The sequence below is a fragment of the Panthera uncia genome, chromosome X, assembly GCF_023721935.1.
Source record: "Panthera uncia isolate 11264 chromosome X, Puncia_PCG_1.0, whole genome shotgun sequence".
In the NCBI taxonomy this organism is placed as follows: Eukaryota; Metazoa; Chordata; class Mammalia; order Carnivora; family Felidae; genus Panthera; species Panthera uncia.
In genome coordinates, this window is record NC_064817.1 from 6,224,055 (window position 1) to 6,244,411 (window position 20,357).

At 49.3% G+C, this 20,357-nt stretch overlaps 1 protein-coding gene across 1 annotated transcript in view; it reads left to right on the forward strand.

Annotated features, from left to right (window-relative positions):
* SHROOM2 (shroom family member 2) overlaps positions 1-20,357 on the forward strand; it is a 165,960-nt gene that overhangs the window by 104,056 nt on the left and 41,547 nt on the right. The window contains exons 4-5 of the mRNA XM_049644562.1: positions 3,337-5,797; positions 7,314-7,411. Of these exons, the coding sequence (XP_049500519.1) occupies positions 3,337-5,797; positions 7,314-7,411 (2,559 nt within the window). The remainder of the gene's footprint in view (positions 1-3,336; positions 5,798-7,313; positions 7,412-20,357) is intronic.

Here is a 20,357-nt window from a genome sequence, read left to right on the forward strand (position 1 = left end):
AAAAAAAAAAGAGGTTAGAGTGGGAGAGAGCCAAAGCATAAGAGACTGTTAAAAACTGAGAACAAATTGAGGGTTGATGGGGGGTGGGAGGGAGGGCAGGGTGGGAGGGAGGGCAGGGTGGGTGATGGGTATTGAGGAGGGCACCTTTTGGGATGAGCACTGGGTGTTGTATGGAAACCAATTTGACAGTAAATTTCATATATTAAAAAATAAAAAAAATAAAAAAAATAAATAAATAAAAAAATAAAAGGATGATGGCTCTGTCTCCCTCTCTCAAAATAAATAAATAAACTTAAAAAAATTTTTAGAGAGGGGGGAGGCGCCTGGCTGCCTCAGTGGGTTGAGCGTCCGACTTCGGCTCAGGTCACGATCTCATGCTTCAAGCCCAGCTTCGGGCTTCTCGCTGACAGTGCAGAGCCTGCTTGGGATTGTCTCTTGTCTCCCTCTCACCCTCTCTCCCCCCCCACCTCAAAATAAATAAGTAAACTTAATATTTTTTAAGCAGGGTGGCTTTGGGTGTGTGCGAGCCCATGTATGAGCGTGTATATGTATGTATATGTACAGGTGTATCTGTAAGTGTGGTGTGTGCACATGTATATAAGTGCATGCTTGCGCGTGTGTGCTTGAATGTATGTGTTTGTGTATGTGAGTGTGCGTGCATATCTGTTATGGAAGGGCATTTGTGCCTGTGTGTGTAGAGCTAACGTAACCATCTCAAAATCAGTTTTTGATCGTTAGTAAACACCGGTCTGCTACAAACTTCTGAAGTACTTCTGTGAAGGCAATACATCTCAGTGCATTGACCTGTTGAAAGTGACATGAGATGATGGTATTTGGAGTCCAGGGTATTTTTGAAAAACCACAGATTCTCAACTGAGTAGTAAAAGTTAAGTGAAAAGTGGGCCTTTTATTTTCATTATCAAAGTGATGTAAAGTAATACGATTTCCATTAAGCCCATTTGGTGGTTTGTTGATGACAGAATCACGTTTGCTGCCCACATGCGTGTGGGAACGGTGCTGGGCACTATTTATAGCTGCCCAGACCTCAAATGTTACAGAGAAATCACCTCCAGGGCACTGAGGGGAGGGTGCAGGAGAACTGCCTCCTGTTCTGTCTGAGAGGGGCACTGCTCTGTCCTTTTAGGAAAGGGTATACAAGCCAACGGTCCCCTGCCTTCAGGACAATGTCACTGTCCCCGGTAGCTGCCGTATCCTCAGAACTTGTAGATGGAGCCCTTGTTGTGTGTTTTCGTTGGTTCTCTTGTTCATTTGTTTGTTTTATAAATGGTCAGTGATGTGCTTTTCCAAATGTTTGCTTATTTTGAGAGAGAGAGAGAGAGAGAGCGAGCGAGTGAGCATACAAGAACAGGGGAGGGGCAGAGAGAGAGGGAAAGACAGAATCCCAGGGAGGCTCTGTGCTGTCAGCCCAGAGCCCGACTTGTGGCTCCAACTCACAAACCCTGAGACCGTGACCTGAGCCAACATCAAGAGTCGGACGCTTAACCCACTGAGCCACCCAGGCGCCCCTTGTGTTTTGTTTTTGTTTTTTTTGGAGAGTAGGTTGCAATTTTATTTTTATTTTTTTTTTTCAATATATGAAGTTTATTGTCAAATTGGTTTCCATACAACACCCAGTGCTCATCCCAACCCTTGTGTTTGTTTTAAGAGTGATTTCGCCAGTTCGGTCTCCTGTGTCCTTGCCCTAATCACACATTTTTCCCATTCATCCTGGTTCTCCCCAAACCTAAAGTCGCCAGGGTTGTGGTAGTTTTTCTTGTTTTTTGTTTCTTACCTTGAAGCCTGAATGTTCCAGCTTTGTTGAACTTTAATGAAAACAGTTTTTCTCTTTTTAAATGTTTATTTTTGAGAGAGAGAGAGAGAGAGAGTAGGGGAATAGGTAGAGAGCTAGGGAGACAGAGAATCGCAAGCAGGCTCCACGCTGCCAGCTCAGAGCCCCACACGGGGCTTGAAACCAGAAACTGTAAGATCATAATCTGAGCCAAAATCAAGAGTGGGATGCTCAACTGACTGAGTCACCCAGGCTCCCCACGGAAGCATTTTTAACATGCTTGGATAAGTAGTTTTACCATCGAGAGCCATTAGCCTCCTATATACACTGTCACTACCTCATAGAATAACTGATTCCTTAACAAACATATCTCCCAGCTTGTAGCAACAAACCTGATTTTGTATTTCCCTGTCTTAGGCCCCATCCTGCTTCATAACCAGTATTTTTGGCATTCAGGTACAGCTCCAGTGAACTCTGTCAAGTTAATGAGTCCCCTGAGCATGGCAGTGTTTGTTTTGCTAAGAAAGCCTGTGGCTTGGGTCCTTTATCAAATATTCCATTAACTGAGAGTTAAGAGGAGCTCTTGGTACTTTAATATTTGGGTGTGGAAAAGTAACGCTATCTCTGGATTTCCCCTTTTAATTTGAAAATTATCATTATTTGGGGCACTGGGGCGGCTCACTCAGTTAAGCATCCAACTTGTCCTGGTCTCACTGTTCGTGAGTTCGAGCCCCACATCGGGCTCTGCGCTGACAGCTCAGAGCCTGTTTGGGATTCTCCCTCTCTCCCTCTCTCTCTGCCCCTCCCCTGCTCTGTCTCTCTCTCTCTCTCTCTCTCTCTCTCTCTCTCTCTCAAAATAAATAAATAAACGTAAAAAATTTTTAAAAAGAAAAGAGAAAATTACTGTCATTTGATTGCTTCTTTGGTTTTAGTAATACATAAGAAGAATCCTTTTATACGCTAAACCCCGGGGTCCACAGTCTTGTTCTTTGAGGGGGCAGGTAGGAAATATTTTAGGCTTCATGGGTCTCTGTCGGTTGCAGGTACCCAGCTCTGCCGTTGTAGCTCAGAAGTATTCACAAACAGTGTGTAAACAAATGGCCATAATTGTGTTCCAATCACAGCTTATCTGTGAGTGCTGCGATGTGAATTTCCTGTCATTTTCACGAGTCACAGAATAATCTTTTTTAAAAAATGTCTTTAATGTTAATTTATTTTTGAGAGAAAGAGAGAGAGAGAGAGAGACAGACAGACAGAATGCGAGCAGAGGAGGGACAGAGAGAGAGGGAGACATAGAATCAGAAGCAGGCTCCATCCAGGCTCTGAGCTGTCAGCACAGAGCCCGACGCGCAGCTCAAACTCACGAGCCGTGAGGTCATGACCCGAGCCGAAGTTGAACGCTTAACCCACTGAGCCACCCGGGTGCCCCGGCATCTGGACGTTTCTGTGTGGGGCCATCTGTGTTCTTGGTCCTGCTCTCCTCATTTGTCCCCTTTACTATTGCTCGCTTCAAAAGCAAACTCTTCTCTCTGGTTCTTTCCTCCTAGTTCTTCCTCCCATGACCTGTCTGGCACGTGGGAGCACACGAATCTGCAGCGTACCTCTGACCACTTTAGTTCCCTGGGGAGCGTCGACAGCCTGGACCACCCTTCCCAGCCCTACCCCTCCGGACGCCTCTCCGCCGCCAGGTCCAATGGCAGCATCGACCACCTGGGCGGCCCGAGCAAGCGGGACTCAGCTTACGGCTCATTCTCCACCAGCTCCAGCACGCCCGACCACACCTTGCCCAAGGCTGATGCGTCCTCTGCAGAGAACATCCTCTACAACATGGGCCTGGGGGAGGCCTCCAGGCCGGGCGGCCGGCAGGGCCAGGCTGCCAGTGACCCCCAGGGCCTAGAGGACAGGCTCGGGTACTTGCCACCCCGGGCCCCCCGTGACGGCAGCAGAAGCCCCAGGCCAGAGGACAGTCCTGAGACCAAGCTGGCCACCCCTGGGAAATCAAATTTGGGACCGGTTTGGTATGTCCCCGATAAGAGAAAAGCACCTTCCTCCCCTCCTCCACCACCTCCCCCTCTCCGCAGTGACAGCTTCGCTGCCACCAAGAGCCACGAGAAGGCCCAGGGCCCTCCACTCTCAGACACCGCCAGTGTGCAGCACTTTCCAGGCCCACCCCGGGCCCAGCCCCGCAGTGACTGGAGATCAGAGCCCACCAGTCAGCAGTGGAGGCCGGCACGGCCCGGCAATGGGAAGAGAGTCGGGAGCTCGGGCCCTGCGCCCCACGTCCCCCTGGACGGTGGGGTGCCGACCCCTGACCACAGGCCGGGCGGCCTCCCAGGGGCCCCTGGCCGGCTTCAGGCCTCCCTGTCCAGCACGGACGTGCGTTTCCCGCAGGCCTCCTTTGGCTGCCAGCACCCGCGCCAGTACAGTGACGAGAGTCCCTTCTGTCACGATGGCCCCAGGGCCGCCTCGTCCCTGAGGGAGCAGCACTGTGTGGCCGTCCCTGGTGGCTGCCAGGAGCCTTCTGCCCACCGTGTCCAGGACGACGGCCCCGCTCGGCTCAGGTGGCCCGGTGCCACTGAGCAGAAGGGCGACAGCGGTGGGCAGAGCCGCTACTACTGTGTGACCAGCAGACAGTGCCCTCAGGCAAGCGCCCAGGCGGGACAGCCCCACGAGGAATATTGGCAGTCTGACAGGGCCGCAGAAGCCCACGAACTCCCCACTGAGCACCCGATGGGCCACGGGCCCTGGGGTCACATCCGCCAGCACGAGGAGGAGGCCCCGCACACCCGTGAGAGCGACCAGGCAGCCAAGGGCCACCCCATGGGAAGCGAGGAGCCACAGACAGCTGCCCACTGGGCAGGAGCTGCGGGGAAGGAAGCCGCCGACGGCTTCCTGTGGGCCGCGGGAGAAAGCAGCAAGATCTCCCCTCAGAAGACACCTATGCTGCACTCGCTGGCCCGGGAGGGGGCGCGCCCACCCGACGACGGCCCGGGAGCTGGTGCCGAAAGGCCGCCCCCGTTCGATGGCCAGGTGGGCAGAGCCACCCGGAGAAGCGACCGCTTCGCCACCACCCTGAGGAACGAGGTCCAGATGCGCCGAGCCAACCTGCAGAAGAGCAGAAGCACGGTGGCGCTGGCTGGGGCCGACGAGGCGGCTCGGGAGGCCGGCGGCTGGCAGGTGGAGCCGGGAGGCGTCCCCGGCGCCTCCCCAGAAGGTTCCTTCCGGGGCACCTATAAAGACCACCTGAAGGAGGCCCAAGCCCGGGTCCTGAGGGCCACGTCCTTTAAGCGCCGCGACTTGGAGCCCAGCCCGGCCGATCGTCCCGCGGGGTCAGCAGAGCCGCGGACTGAGGAACACAGCACACATCTGGATGCCGCCCCCCACTTCTGGGAGGGGGGCCTGCCCAAGCCGTCCCCGTCTGGAGGGGGCCTGCCGCACGTTCCCCGCATTGGAGGCCGGAAACGGTTCACGGTGCAACAGAAGCTGAAATCGTACTCCGAACCCGAGAAAATGAACGAGGTGGGGCTCGCAGGGCCCGATCGCCCCCACCGGCACCCGGGTGCGTCCGAGGACACCGTGGGCACATTCGCCGACAGGTGCAAGTTTTTTGAGGAAAGCAGCAGACCCATTCACCAGAGACCTGGGCAGAGGCAAGCGCTCTGTGGATTCCCGAAGGAGAAGCTGGAGAGGCCGCGGACAGCGGGCCACGGGTACGAGGGTGCAGAGCCTTCGTTCCAGAACAGGGCCCACACGACCTCCTTTGGAGAGAACCCCAGCAGTCACAGAAAAACGGCGAACATGGGAAAACCAGAACCGCCTCAGAGACTTGGAACCTTTGCTGAGTATCAAGCCTCTTGGAGGGAACAGAGAAACACTCTAGAAGCCAGGAGTTCTGGGCGGTATCACTCAGCGGATGACATCTTGGACGCAGGTCTGGATCAACACGAGAGGCCACAGTACGTTCATGGAAGGTCCCGTTCCTCACCATCCACAGACCCCTACAAACAGGTAAGGTTTGTGCCCCAACCAAGGAAGAGCTGCCCCGGGCTGCTGTCTTAAGGCACATGTAGGATGCCCTGAAAATACGATGGCCCAATGTCAGTGTCGCTTGTGTCCCGCCGTTTGGGCATCGTTTGTGTGCACCGGCTCTTCTCGTGTCAACTTGTGTGAAAGGTACCTGGGGACTAAACAGGTACATCCATGACAATTTAACTCCGTATCCGTGTGCCTGTCCTGAGTCCCCGGCCTCCCCATCGTCACTTGCTTCGGCTGTCTTTCCTCATAATTAGCTTGCCCTAACCTTAACACCACGTAAAGAATTTGGGGGGAAGCCTAGAAAATGGTCAGTTCTCTGAAATGAAAAGGGGTGAAGACAGTGTATGATACACGATAGCCACTCTTCAAATGCTGAGGCCTTTAAAATTTTTAATATTTGTTCCTTGTAGTATTTTTTTTCAAATATGTTTGGATTCCTCCAGAACAAATGTAATTAAACATGCAATGCATTAAACTGTTGCACTTTTTATAAGGTGAGAATTCTTTTTATTTTTTTTATTAAAAAGAATTTTTTAAAGTTTATTTTGAGAGAGAGAGCGAGTGAATGAGCAGGGGAGGGGCGGGGGGAGAATCCCAAGCAGACTCCATGCTGTCAGCACAGAGCCCAGTGCGGGTCGCAGACTCACAAACTGTGAGATCGTGACCCCAGCTGAAACCAAGAGTCAGACGCTTTAACTGAGCCACCCAGGCGCTTCTATAAGGTAAGAGTCCTATTGCTGAAAGTTGACTTCAAGCTTTCTAGGAAATTTAAAGAAAACATTCCAGTGTCATCTCGCCTCTTTCTCTCTCTCTCTCTCTCAAAATATAAATAAACATTAAAAAAAATTTTTTTTAAAAAAGAACCAGTAGTAGGTTCAATACACAATATTCAGGGGGTGCCTAGCCTTAGTCGGTTGAGCGCCTTTTTTTTTTTTTTAATGTTTATTCATTTTTGAGAGACACAGTGCAAGCGGGGGAGGGGAGAGAGAGACAGACAGACAGAATCTGAAGCCGGGTCCAAGCTGTCAGCACAGTCTGACACGGGGCTCGAACTCAAGGACGGTGAGACCATGACCTGAGGCAATGTCAGACGCTTAACCAACTGAACCACCCAGGTGCCCCAAGCGTCTGTCTCTTGATTTCAGCTCAGGTCACCATCTCACGGTCCATGGGTTCAAGCCCTGTGTCAGGCTGTGTGCTGTCCATGCAGAGCCTGCTTCGGATCCTGTCTCCCTCTCTCTCAGCCCCTCCCCAGCTCGCTCTCTCGCTCTCTCTCTCTCTCAAAAATAAATAAATACTAAAAAACAACAGTTTGGAGAGCGGAGCTTGTGAGCCCTGTGGCTGAGTGTCATTACAAGGCGGCAGGCTGCGTCCTCGCCTCCGCGGCACAGGCTCGCGGGGCAAACCCACAATGAGGGGGTTCATAATAATAGATGTCTTGAGGAAGGCAGCTTGATGATTCGGTGTCTCACTGTGCTGCTCTTGGCAGGAAGCTGCCATCGAACCACAACAGCAAGTGGGGGACGCTGGTGAGCACAGGCAACTTTCTGCCACCGTCCGGGCCGAGGAGGGACGCCCTAATCCGAGGTGGGTGAATTCTGGATTTGGGGTTGCTAAGAAGACATCTTGGAGGTGGCCTTCTCGATGGTGGGTGAATGCTTGGTTCACGTGATTGGGCCTCTGGTGGTGGTTTTTTTGCCAAACCCAGCATGGCTGCTAACTGGATGCAGTTTCCAGCACCTCAGCGTCCCCGCTGCAGACGTGGTGCCGTTTGAGCAGAGCCTGTAGCCCTGCGCCGCCTCCAGCAGAAGCGTCTCAAGGGCGAAGATGTCTTCTGATGCCATCGTGGCTTTTTTATTTTTTTATTTTTTTTTGGTTCTTAAAATGGCTGCTGTGTTTTCTGTACAGTACGGTTCTTTATGTTCACAGAATGAGGAATCCAGTGTAATGTGCTTGAATGAAATGCTTTATCCAGAATGCTCGTTGAAAGGATGCTTTAATGATCTAGTACACAGCTGGGCTGCCGGGGCGTGGTCTCCAAATTGGAGTTGCCTGAGAAGATTGTCAGAAAGGAATGGAGCCAGCCTTTCTAAATCGGGCTTATTTCGAGCTCGAAAATAGAAATCAAGTCCGTTGGCTCCTCAAGAGGATCTGAAGGACTGGTGGATGGTAGCAGTGTTATTAGCACGTTGTGTGCCGTAGTTCTCAAATGTGGCCAGTGTAGCTGTTTGACTGTAGTGAGGATAGAATTTAGACTGATTAAGTAAATGAATCAATAGTGTCATCTCGCCCTTGATATGCACGAGGAGGGAGGGAGATGGAAGCGTAGAACACTGTAGGACCTGTGGTATCAGCTTATTTTGAGAGGGCTGATAGGGGCACCTGGGTGGCTCAGTCGGTTGAGCGTCCACCTTTAGCTCAGGTCAGGATCTCACGGTTCGTGAGTTCAGCCCCCACATCAGGCTTGCTGCTGTCAGCTCAGAGCTCGCTTCAGATCCTCTGTCCCTCTCTCTCTGCCCCTCCCCCATGCACACTCTCAAAAATAAAACATTTAAAAAAAAAAGAGGGTTGATAGAACAGTGGAAATAAAACTACACAATTGGGTCACTGAATACAGATCTTTCTAATGCTTTGAGAATCTCTGGTGATTGGTGTGATATTCAAATTTAAACACTTAACCTCAAAATTCAGGGTTCTGTTGCAGAAATAACCAATTTAAATGTTTGCTTTTGAGAGCCTTCTATACTGGGGTTTTATTTCACTTGGCTTTAAACTCGAGTGCTGTTAGCCTTACAGCAGAGTATCCAATCTTTACGTGGCTCTGAGGGGACACGAGTGGTATTTTGTGTAGGAAGTCTGTGTAATTATCTGCATGGCTAAAACCAAGAATCCCTGGGTAAGAAGGAATGGCCGCTGAATAATACACCTACGGAATCGAGCAGTTTCTGAGAAACACAATCACAGCTTTATTACTATACATTCTGGGTAAGTCACGTGCCCAGCACCAGCTGTACTCTTTCTTCCAAGCCCACTTCTAGGCTGTGTTGCAGTTGTGAGAGCGCTCGGTGCACCCTGCATGTGCGAGCTCTGGTTTTACCCCTGTGCTCCTGCCATGTATGTATTTCACTGATCCTGCAGAGGGTTTGTGTGGTGGTTAGAGTTAGCGCGCCTGCGGTGAACAGAGTCCTAATGAATAGCTCTAATGTACAGTGTGTGTGTGTGTGTGTGTGTGTGTGTGTGTGTGGTAAATGGCACTATCAATAGTGAAAGGGTCAAGAGGAACAGGGGGAGGGACCATATGCTTCATTTATCATGGCTGTGTCTTCTAGCGGACTGTGTAACCACCCTGAAGAAATTAGTTCCAGACGCTTTCTGCTTTTGAGCTACAGACCCAGCAATTTTCAGAATTGTGTGCACTTTCAAAGAGTGGCAGGACTCAATGAAATTCTAGAATAGGAGCATTGAAAAGCCATTCCCAGTTTTTTTCAGAGAATGTTTGTTTTTTGAAATATCAGTAAGAAATAATGTACTTAAAACATTAAATCTGAGAATAAAAGAAATGAAAACTCAGGTTAAGGACTGTCTTTTGCTCACCAAAAATAAAATCCTATAATACAAAGATTTTAAGATACCTAATGTTTTGCATAAATTTTTTAAATGTTTTATTTATTTTTGAGAGACAAAGAAACAGCACGAGTGGGGAAGGGGCAGAGGGAGAGAGGAAGACACAGAATCCGAAGCAGGGTCCAGGCTCTGAGCTGTCAGCACAGAGCCCAACGTGGGGCTCGGGTTCACAAACTGTGACATCATGACCTGAACCGAAGTCAGACACTCAACCAACTGAGCCACCAGGTGCCCTGCATGAATTTAAAACAATATAAGTGTGTCTATAAAAAATATTAATTACTGGGGTGCCTGGCTGGCTCAGTCAGTACAGCATGGGACTTTTGATCTCGGGGTTGTGAGTTTGAGCCCCACACTGGGCGTAGAGATTGCTTAGAAGTAAAATCTTAAAAAAAAATTACTGATCTGATAATGGGGCAGGATAATGAATGGTTTTCATTGTATTCTGTTGAGACAACAGTAGGGCATCAAGATAAGAGTTACTTGTTTACGTAAACCACATAGAGAACATTTTTGTGAGGGTCAAGGTTCTGTTCTATATAAAGATAAATAGGACAAAGGTTCTGCTCCCCAAGGACCTCACAGTGTAGGAGGGAAGGACAGACACCCATACTTAACCACTGAAGAGGTGACACATAAAGTATAATTTTGGTGAAAAGTTACGTGGTGCTTCAGAATCTTGGAGGAAAGAGGATGGGGGTGACTTCTGGATGAGTCCTGGGGAAGACGGGGGGTTTGAGCTGAAATCAGCCCACTCCCATGAGAGCAAATCCAATCGCGTGCACTTAGTACCAGCTTTCCCTGTGGTGGGCAGCGTCCCCTGCCCACACCCGACCCTCAGTCTCCTGGCTTCTGTTCTCTGAGGTTTTGTACCAGCTCTCCAAGCCCCGTCATTCTGGCCAGCACAAGTCTGCTTCCTGCAAAGCTGCTCCCCCGCTGACTTGGGGTCCCTCGTAAGTCGGATGCAGTAGCTTATTCCGGCCATCGTAACAAAATACCAGAGACTGGGTAGCATCCACAAAAAAAAAAAAAATTGTCTTCTCACTCTTCTGGAGGCCAGAAGTCCAAGTTCGAGATGTCAGCCTCATTTCCCCCAAGGCTTTTTTCATGACTTGCAGACAGCCACCTCCTCCCCGCATCCTCACGTGGTCTTCCCTCCATGTGTCTGTGTCGTGATCTCTTGTAAGGTACCAGGCTGGATCAGGGTCCCCTCTGATGACTTCACTTTACCTTACTTACCTCTTCAATAACCCTCCATCCAAATAGTCACATTCTGAGGTCCTGGGGGTGAGGACGCAAGCGTATAAATTTTAGGGGGATACAGTGAGTCCGTAACACTGGGAGGAATGTCGTTTCTGCCTTATACCTTAAACCAGTGCTGTCTGCTACATCGGCCCTCTCAGGAAGTGTCACCCCATCACTGAGTGGCTGAGGCCACACCTGATAGGGGAGCATTTAAAATTTTTTAAATATTTACTTGCTTATTTCTTTCTTTCTTTATTTTGAAGTGGGGGAGAGCAAGACCAGGGGAGGGGCAGAGACAGAAAAAGAGAGAGAGAATCCCAAGCAGGCTCCGAGCCATCAGTGCTGAGCCCGATGCGGAGCTCAAACTCACGATCCATGAGATCATGACCAGGGCTGAAATCAAAAGTCCGGTGTTCGATGGACTGAGCCACTCGGGCGCCCCGTTGCGGGAGGATTTAAAATAAAAGGAAGAGGGAGGCGGCCATCCTTGAGTGTGGCTGGTGAAGAGAGAGGAATTTGGCAGAACCTCTCTGGAGGGCTTTTTGGTGGCCCATAACCACTGCAGGCACCTTCTGGTGCACTGATCCCACTTTGAAGAGTTGCCCAAGTGAACGGCAGCACAGAGGCATTCCCCGCTGAGGTGCGGACTGATGCTCACTTGGTGGGTGTGTTTGCACCCCACCCTTCCCAGTTCTCATGGAGTCACCCCCTTGCTGCCTGCTGGTCTCCTTGCCTGGATGGCTGGTAGTGCCTTTGAACGGGGTGGAGGTCAAAATCCTGTTTTTGCCCCTCGGTACCCTCCTTGCCGGGGCTCGGATCTGAGCCACGGCTCCCCTGGTCACCTTGCTGCCCAAGCCAAGGCCCACCTTCCTCGGGCAACACACTGCTCTCTGGGATCACATTCCCGCCTTCGTGCAAGCTTTCGTCATCTCCAGCCTGGACCACAGCAGCTGCCTCCTCACTGGTTTTGGAAGATAGATTACAACTGTCCCAAGGCCCAAACCATTCAATGGCTTCTAGTTGCACTTGGAATAAAATGCAAACTCCTGACTGTGACCTGGAAGGCCCTGTGTGCCCGTCCTTTTGTGGGGGGGGGGGGGCACCCTTCATCACTGCTCTCCCATCCAGGCACCCTTCATCACTGCTCTCCCATCCAGGCTCAGGACTCATTGCCACCTTCCTATCCCTTGAACAAGCCAAGCTCGTTTCTCCCGCAGGGCCTTGATGCTCACTATGAGACTGTTCCCGGAAGCCACAAGCCTGCCTCAGGACATCTGCTTAGCAAATGGCAGCTGGGTGTTCATGCTCAGCTTGGGGAGGGGACCTGTGGAGCACAGTGACTGACAGGTGGCTGGACCAGTTGTCAGGTGGATGAGTGGAGACATGGGTGGGTGGTGGGTAGATAAATGCATAGGTAGGTGGATAAATAGGATGCATTGGCAGATGAATGGATAGGTACCAGCCTATCCTTGGTTCAGTCCTTGATTATGGTGGATAAGGATTCCATGTTGGTACATTCTGCATGCTAAATGTCATTTAAGATTTTAGTTTATACAATAGTAAGTGAAATGGACTTGTCTTTCTGTCCTGGCATAACATTGAGAATCAAGACATAAATGTCTCAAAATAAATTTGGTAGTGTGGACTTGTTTTCCAGTATCGTGTTTTTTAAATGTTTATTTATTTTTGAGACAGAGAGAGTACAAGCAGGGGAGGGGGAGAGAGGGAGACACAGAAACCGAAGCAGGCTCCAGGCTCTGAGCTGTCAGCACAGAACCCAAGGCGGGGCTTGAACCCACGGACCTTGAGATCATGACCTGAGCCGAAGTCAGATGCTTAACTGACTGAGCCACCCGGCGCCCCTCCGATATCATATTTTAAAGCTTGTAAGAAAGCTAAGCTATGCTATAGGCTATTATTGTTCTCCGATTTGAGTGTTCAATGAGTACTGTGTTCTGGGAGGCTCTGGAGACCAAAGGTGACGAAAGGGGATCAAGGGGTGGAACACCATGGCTGTGGGTGCTGGCAGGTTCTGTCTACGTAGCTGCCTTCCAGCCATTTCCACCCCCGCCTTTAGGAGCGAGTGCCAATGGGCTGGCACTGACCTGCAGACCTGTATCTTGTTGGGGCAGATGAGGAAGGAGGAGGAGGAGAAGGTATTCTGAATCCCAACAACTGTAAAATTGAATCTGTATGCAGTTGAGCTCTTTAGGGAAAATGTGCTTGAATATAAAATTCATAAACAAGCTAAACCCACCTGAGGGCACCTTCCTGTACACTTTCCCTGAGAGGTGACTTGGCTTACAGAGGTTGGTCAGTGCAAAGACTGATTTTTCATGTATTTTTCTTTTTAAGTTTACTTATTTTGAGAGAGAGAAAAGAGCACACGTGAGCGAGCAGGGGAGGGGCAGAGAGAGGGAGAGACATAATTCCAGGCAGGCTGTGTGCAGTCAGTACAGAGCCCAACATGGGGCTGGAACTCAGAACCATGAGCTCATGACCTGAGCTGAGATCAAGAGTCAGCTTAACTTACTGAGCCATACAGGCGCCCCTGATTTTTCATTTACTAAACAAGCTTCTTACAAATAGATTTTAAAGTAAGAGAGATTAGCCAGCCAAAGTCTATTCCTCATTTGTTGCTTTAGGGAAGACCTTTGCTTTTCCTGGCCCTCAATTAGCTAAGGGGCAATTGAAGCTTTCCATTTTGGACTGCTCTGCTGGGTAATTATGCAGCCCGCGCTGGGATAACAAGGGGACACTCCAGCTTGGACGTTTTCCAGGGTGGAGCCAGCATCTGGCAGAGCCGGCACTGGGCATAGCTTCCTTCCTGGGCGGTGGGTTTTGTGCCTGCAGTGCTTACACACTTGGCCTCTGTCTTCCGTCCTGGAGAGGAGAAAGGGCGTGGCAGAAAAAACCCTGAGGCTGGGGGGGGGGGGGGGGGACGGTGCTGGTGGGTTGTAACTCCAGTTCCTCCCTGCATTTGTAGCCACATGGCTTTTAGGGAACGCAGAGTGAGGACAAGCGAGCGATTGCAGACTTTCTTCCATGCTGGCTTCGTCTGGTGACTTCACGTTATTTGAAAGGGACATGGCGGGGCGGCGTGTGCGGGTTATAGGACTTGGGGCCGGAGAGGAAAGACGGGAGAGCCAGAGCCAGGACAGAAGAGGCGTGCCGACGGGGCGGGGGCGGGGGCCCAGGGTGGGGAGGGGAAGGGAAGCGGACGGCCCACAGTTCTGAGTTCCGGGCAGGGAGAGGAGCCGGAACTGGCAGTCACATGACTTCCGGTGCTCTTCCGGGGAGACCCCCCCCCCCCCGCGTCTAGCTGCGCCTGCGTGCTGGGCGCGCGCCCTCTGGTGGCCGCCAGAACTGGCTGGTGAATCCTACAACCAGCCCGGAGGCTGCTGCGTGCCCTTCCCTGATGGAGAGACCTCCATAGCCGCCCAGATGCAGAAACACCCTGCTCTTTTATCCTGTTGTCTCTCCCGGCCAGTTGGCCACTCTCTTCAGAACTCAGACCCTTGTCGCTTGACCTTGGTTGAATTTGCACATAAAGGTATTCATCAGTGTTTTTTTTTTTCTTTGTCCGGAAATCCATCTAAGCATACCAAGACCCATCTCCTTTCAGTTCTTCCAGCCTGCTTCTATTCTCTAGGCTGTGTCTGAGGGCTGAGATGGTCTGGGAAAGTACCCACTCAGCCATACACATTTAAATACTCCTTACGTTAACGCTGTTCATTTTGACAAAGGCATTGGCAAAGTCTGCTCTTCCTCCTTTGGAGATCATCTTTGCTGCCTGTTAACTTTTGTAGACTCTTCTGGTTGCTTGCCTAGTTAAGGTGCCTTCCATCTTGACTCAAGAACCAAGTTCCTATTTCTTATTTTTATTTATTTATTTATTTATTTATTTTTAATGTTTATTTATGTTAGAGAGAGAGCACAAGTTGGAGGGGGGCAGAGAGAGAGGTAGACACAGAATCTACCTCTGGCTCCAGGCTCTGAGCTATCAGCACAGAGCTGGATGCAGGGCTCGAACCCACAAACTGTGAGGTTATGACCTGAGCCAAAGTCCGTTGCCCAACCAACTGAGCCACCCAGGCGCCCCAGTTCCTATTTCTTCTAATGGGACCTAGCGTGGCACTCTATTTGATCCATATTAAGTTGGCTTTCCTACCATTAGTGGGTGAAGCCAAATGTCTTAATCAAACCTGAGTGATTAACTCAGGTTAGAAATATATGCACATCCCTGGGACTCCTGGGTAGCTCAGTCGGGGTTGAGCGTCCCGCTCTTGATCTTGGCTCAAGTCATGATCCCAGGGACATGGGATCAAGCCCTGTGCTAAATGTGGAGCCTGCTTAGGGTTCTCTCCCTCTCTCTCTCTCTCTCTCTCTCTCTCTCTCTCTCTTTTACTCTGCCCCACCCTTGCCACAGAGAGGAGCGAGGTGTAGGGCCCGCAGAGTCCTCCCTGATGACCCAGTAGGGTCCTGGCTGAGTTGATGCGTTCCTTCTATACCTGCCTACCTCAAGGCCACCATCCATTCAGCGTCATTCATTTTTAGAAACTTTGGACAGTAGACGTGCCAAATACAGGCACGTTGTTTGGGGCCAGGATAAGGCAGCCTAATGGCAGGTTTCGCCTTTGCTCCTTTTCCTTTGTTGGCATTTTTATATTAGAACTTTGAAATCATTGTGTGTGCAGAAAACCATTGGGGAATGCCAGGCCCACCAACACTGAACTCCCCACAGGATGACTGTGAGGACTGGCCCGCTGTCTGGCTCTCAGTTCCACCTCCTCCCCTTAGGACTCACAGGCTTGTAGGTCTCTATCCAGAGGGCCTCAGTGGCCGTTCTTTGTCTCTGAGGTTACTCCAAATTACTTGCCCCCCGCCCCCCGCCCTTCAATGAGGTTGTAAAGATTTATTTGTGGTAAGATCCAGACAACATAAAATTTCCCATTTGAATGTGTGCCATTCAGTGACATTTACTACATTGATGTTATGCAACCATCACCACTATCTAATCCCAGAACATTTTTGTCACCCCAAAAGAAAACCACCTACCCACTAAGCAGTCACTCCTGACATAGGCTTACTTTCTTTAACTTGTGAGATAACTTGACGTGATCCACCACGTGGGGCTAGGGTACGTCTTACCAATACGCAGCTGTCGCCAGATGCGGGTGAGATGGGGACTCGGCTCTCGGCACTCACTTGCCACAGGCTCGGTTGTCAGGTTCTCGCACCCAGTCTCCAATCGGCTTAACCCCTGCATTTGCTGAAGGTCCACACACCTGAAATTAAAGAAAAGTCACCTATTTCTCTTAAGCGATTGAGATTGCGTCCCAATATTTCTAAGCATGTGTTAAAACTACACATCGCCCAGGACTTCACGGAAGAGCACACAGAGCCGGGGGCGTGTTTTACGTCTGTGCCCCCAGCCCCACCCCAGTAGCCCTTTTTCCTCCCACTCCCAATACGGAAATCCTTGCCACCCCCACCAGAGTTCAGAGGAAAGGAAGGCGAGGGAGGAAGACAAGCACGGGTAGTAACAGAATGGTTGCCTGAAAAATAGATCTCCTTCAGGGGCGCCTGGGTGGCTCAGTGGGTTGAGCATCCGACTTCGGCTCAGGTCATGATCTCGTGTTTCGTGGGTTCCAGCCCCGCATCAGGCTCTGTGCCGACAGCTCAGAGCCTGGAGCCTGCTTTGGATTCTGTGTCTCCCTTTCTCTCTGCCTCCCTCCCCCCTCCCCCCTGCCCCCTACTTGTGCACGCTCTCTCTCTCTCTCTCTCTCAAAAATAGATAAACATTGAAAAACAAACCAAAAAAGTTATTGAAAAAAATAGATCTACTTCAGGTTTTCTCAAACAGCATTTGGAGCATGTTCTTGGGAATAAGCATGTTCTCCGTGTGCGTTTACTTTTCTGTCATTGTTTCCATACTAATTCTTCAATTCATAAAAGGATATTCCGGGTGATGTGCGTAACCGCACCCTGTACACGAGGGAGTGTCTCATTGTCAGTGGCACTCACATAACTGACCCCGGTGGGGAGGAAAAAACCTGTCCACATTCATCCATTAAGCTATCCTTCTAGATCGGCAAAAGATATCAAGGTGCCTGGCCCCCAGAGCTCCTTGTCCTGTCAGTCAAAAGAAAAGCGACGGGCGAAATGAGGCCTTCTGTGACATCCAGAAAACCGGTAGCTGAACTGGAAAGAAGCAGTGCTGAGTATCAGGTGGGGCCACGGGAGAAACAGTTTGTTCCCAGAAAACTCCCCCCACCATCGGATTGAACATTTGCTTTGTAGTCTTGCTCTCATAAAACGTGCAAACTTGTTTTGTGTTTTATAGCCTAGGAGCTATGAAAACAAAGAAAGTGAAATGTTTTATATTTAGACACGTTTCACAGTACAGTAAGGAATAATCAAAGCCGTATGTGAGATCGCATACGTCGGCAGAATCTACAGAGACACAAAGTACATTCGTGTTGCCAGGAATTTGGGGTCGGGGGCAACGAGAATGGCTGCTGTGGTAGGTATGGAGTTTCTTCTGGGGGTGGCGAGGATGTTCTGGAATTAGATAGCATAGATAGCTGTACAACTCTGTGAACATACTAAAAAATACTGAGTTGTATACTCCCATGGGGTGAATTGTGTGATATGTGGACTTTATCTCAATTTTTAAAAATCTGTCAACACTGGGATTCCACAAAAAATAAGTTAATTTAAAATAAGTCTGGGGGTAACAGAAACCCCTGGGGGAGGGGAAGGAAAAAAAAAAAAAGAGGTTAGAGTGGGAGAGAGCCAAAGCATAAGAGACTCTTCAAAACTGAGAACAAACTGAGGGTTGATGGGGGGTGGGCGGGAGGGGAGGGTGGGTGATGGGTATTGAGGAGGGCACCTTGTGGGATGAGCACTGGGTGTTGTATGGAAACCAATTTGACAGTAAATTTCATATATTGAAAAAAATACATAAATAAATAAATGACCCTTCCGAGGAGTCCCACATCTCCTGGGGAAGTGCCTGCCTTAGTATCATCCTGCAGCTCTCAGTTGTCAGTGGGGAGCAGCTCTGAACAAAGGCCTCAATGAAAAAGTAGTAATAGGGTTCAAAAAAAATGAAATAAAATAAAATAAGTCTGGGGGAACCTGGCTGGCTCAGTCAGTGGAGCATGTGACTCTTGATCTCAGGCTTGTGAGTTCGAGCCGCATGGTGGTGTAGAGATTAATTAAAATCTTATTTATTTAAAAAAAAAATTTAATGTTTATTTACTTATTAAGAGAGAGACAGAGCACAAACAGGGCAGGGGTGAGGGAACAGAGAGAGAGGGACACACAGAATCTGAAGCAGGCTCTAGGCTTTGAGCTGTCAGTACAGAGCCTGACCCGGAGCTCAAACCCACTAACTGTGAGATCATGACCCGAGCCAAAGTTGGATGCTTAACTGACTGAGCCACCCTGGCACCCCAAAAATAAAATCTTGAAAATAATTGAAAAATGAAATGAATCTGGACATGACTCAAGTCTGAGAAATGCAGCTGTAGCTCTGAGGTCGACAAAGTTTGTAAAGGGTCAGACAGTGACTTTTCTTGACTTCGGGGATCAGACTATTCACGTTGTGATGGCTCAGGTCTTGCAGCGTGGAGGCAGCGATGGCAGGTACATACAGGAGTGTGTGGCTGTGCTCCAGAAAAACGTGGCAGAAAGGTTCGCCGGCCCTGGGGTTTGGCCGAGGGATGGCTGTCGGTGAGTGTACTTTTCAGGGTTGGGAATGCAGGTCATGAATGGAGCTCTCTTTACACATTCCAAAGAGCCTTCTTTTATGATTCTCTTGCCACATGAGATCCATTTCTCTTGTCATCTTCATTGTACTCGTCTCCTGGGAGGTGGTTGAACTTCTGGAGCTTGAACGGTCCACCGAGTAGAGGTGCTGGGGCTCCTTCACAGCGTAAGGGTAGAGGACGGTGCGGGATGCTCGAACCACGGGCTCCTTTGTGATGTTCTGACTCGCAGTGATGGTGTGGGGTAGGGTCCTCAGACCCTAATGACCAACTCGGGAAGGGCTCAAGGCTTCACCAAAACTTCCCAAGAGGCGAGGGAGAAGAGTTCTTCTGGAGTGTAAGTGCTAAGGTGCTTATCTTGTTCTGTTCCCTTTTTATTTGTGGAATTCTTCAAGAGCGCAAATGTTCTGTGTCAGTTAAAGACCAGGATTTGTATGTAATTTATTACAAGTGTTTATAATATAAAATCTTTTTTTGTAATTAAAAAAAATTTTTTTTAATGTTTGTTTATTTTTGAGAGAGATAGCGTGAGCAGGGAAGAGGCAGAGACAGAGGGAGACACAGAATCTGAAGCAGGCTCCGGACTCTGAGCTGTCAGCACAGAGCCCCACATGGGGCTCGAACTCACGAACTGTGAGATCATGACCTAAGCCAATGTTGGGTGCTTAACCGACTGAGCCATCCAGGCGCCCCTTTTTTATTTAAGTTTAAGTTAGTTAACATGTAGCGTAGTAATGGTTTCAGGAGTAGAACCCAGTGACTCATCTCTTACATATGACACCCAGTGCTCATCCCAAAAGTGCCCTCCTTAATGCCCATCACCCATCTAGCCCGTCCCCCCACCCACCTCCCCTCCAGCAACTCTCAGTTTGTTCTCTGTATTTAAGAGTCTCGTATGGTTTGCATCCCTCCCTGTTTTTACCTTATTTTTCCTTCTCTTCCCCTATGTTCATCTGCAGTGTTTCTTAAATTTCACATATGAGTAAAATCATATATTTGTCTTTCTCTGACTTAATTCGCTTAGAATAAGACCCTCTAGTTCCATCCACGTTGTTGCAAATGGCAAGGTTTCATTCTTCTTGATCGTTGAGTAATACTCGATTGTGTGTATATATATAAATAAACCACATCTTCTTCATCCATTCATCAGTTGATGGACGTTTGGACTTTTTCCATAATTTGACTATTGTTGAAAGTGCTGCTATACACATTGGGATACATGTGCCCCTATGAATCAGCACTCCTGTATCCTTTGGATAAATACCTAGTAGTGCAATTACAGGGTCCTAGGGTAGATCTGTTTTTAATTTTTTGAGGAACCTCCTGTTTTCCAGAGTGACTGCACCAGTTTGCATTCCCACCAGTGGTGCAAAAGGGTTCCCCTTTCTCTGCATCCTTGCCAACTTCTGTTGTTTCTTGAGTTATTAATTTTAGTCATTCTGATGGGTGTGAGGTAGTATCTCAGTGTGGTTTGGATTTGTATTTTCCTGATGATGAATGATGTTGAACATCTTTTCACATGTCTCTTTGCCATCTGGATGTCTTCTTTGGAAAAGTATCTATTCATGTCTTCTGCCCATTTCTTCACCGGATTATTTGTTTCTTGGGTGTTGAGTTTGGTAAGTTCTTTCTAGATTGTGGATGCTAACCCTTTATCTGATATATTATTTGTAAATATCTTCTCCCATTCCGTTGGTTGCCTTTTAGTTTTGTTGATTGTTTCCTTCACTGTGCAGAAGCTTTTTATCTTGATGAGATCCCAGTAGTTCATTTTGCTTTTTTTTCCCTTGCTTCTGGAGCCATGTCTAGTAAAAAGTTGCTGCAGCCGAGGTCAAAGAGGTTGCTGCCTGTTTTTGTCTCTAGGATTTTGGTGGTTTCTTGTCTTACAT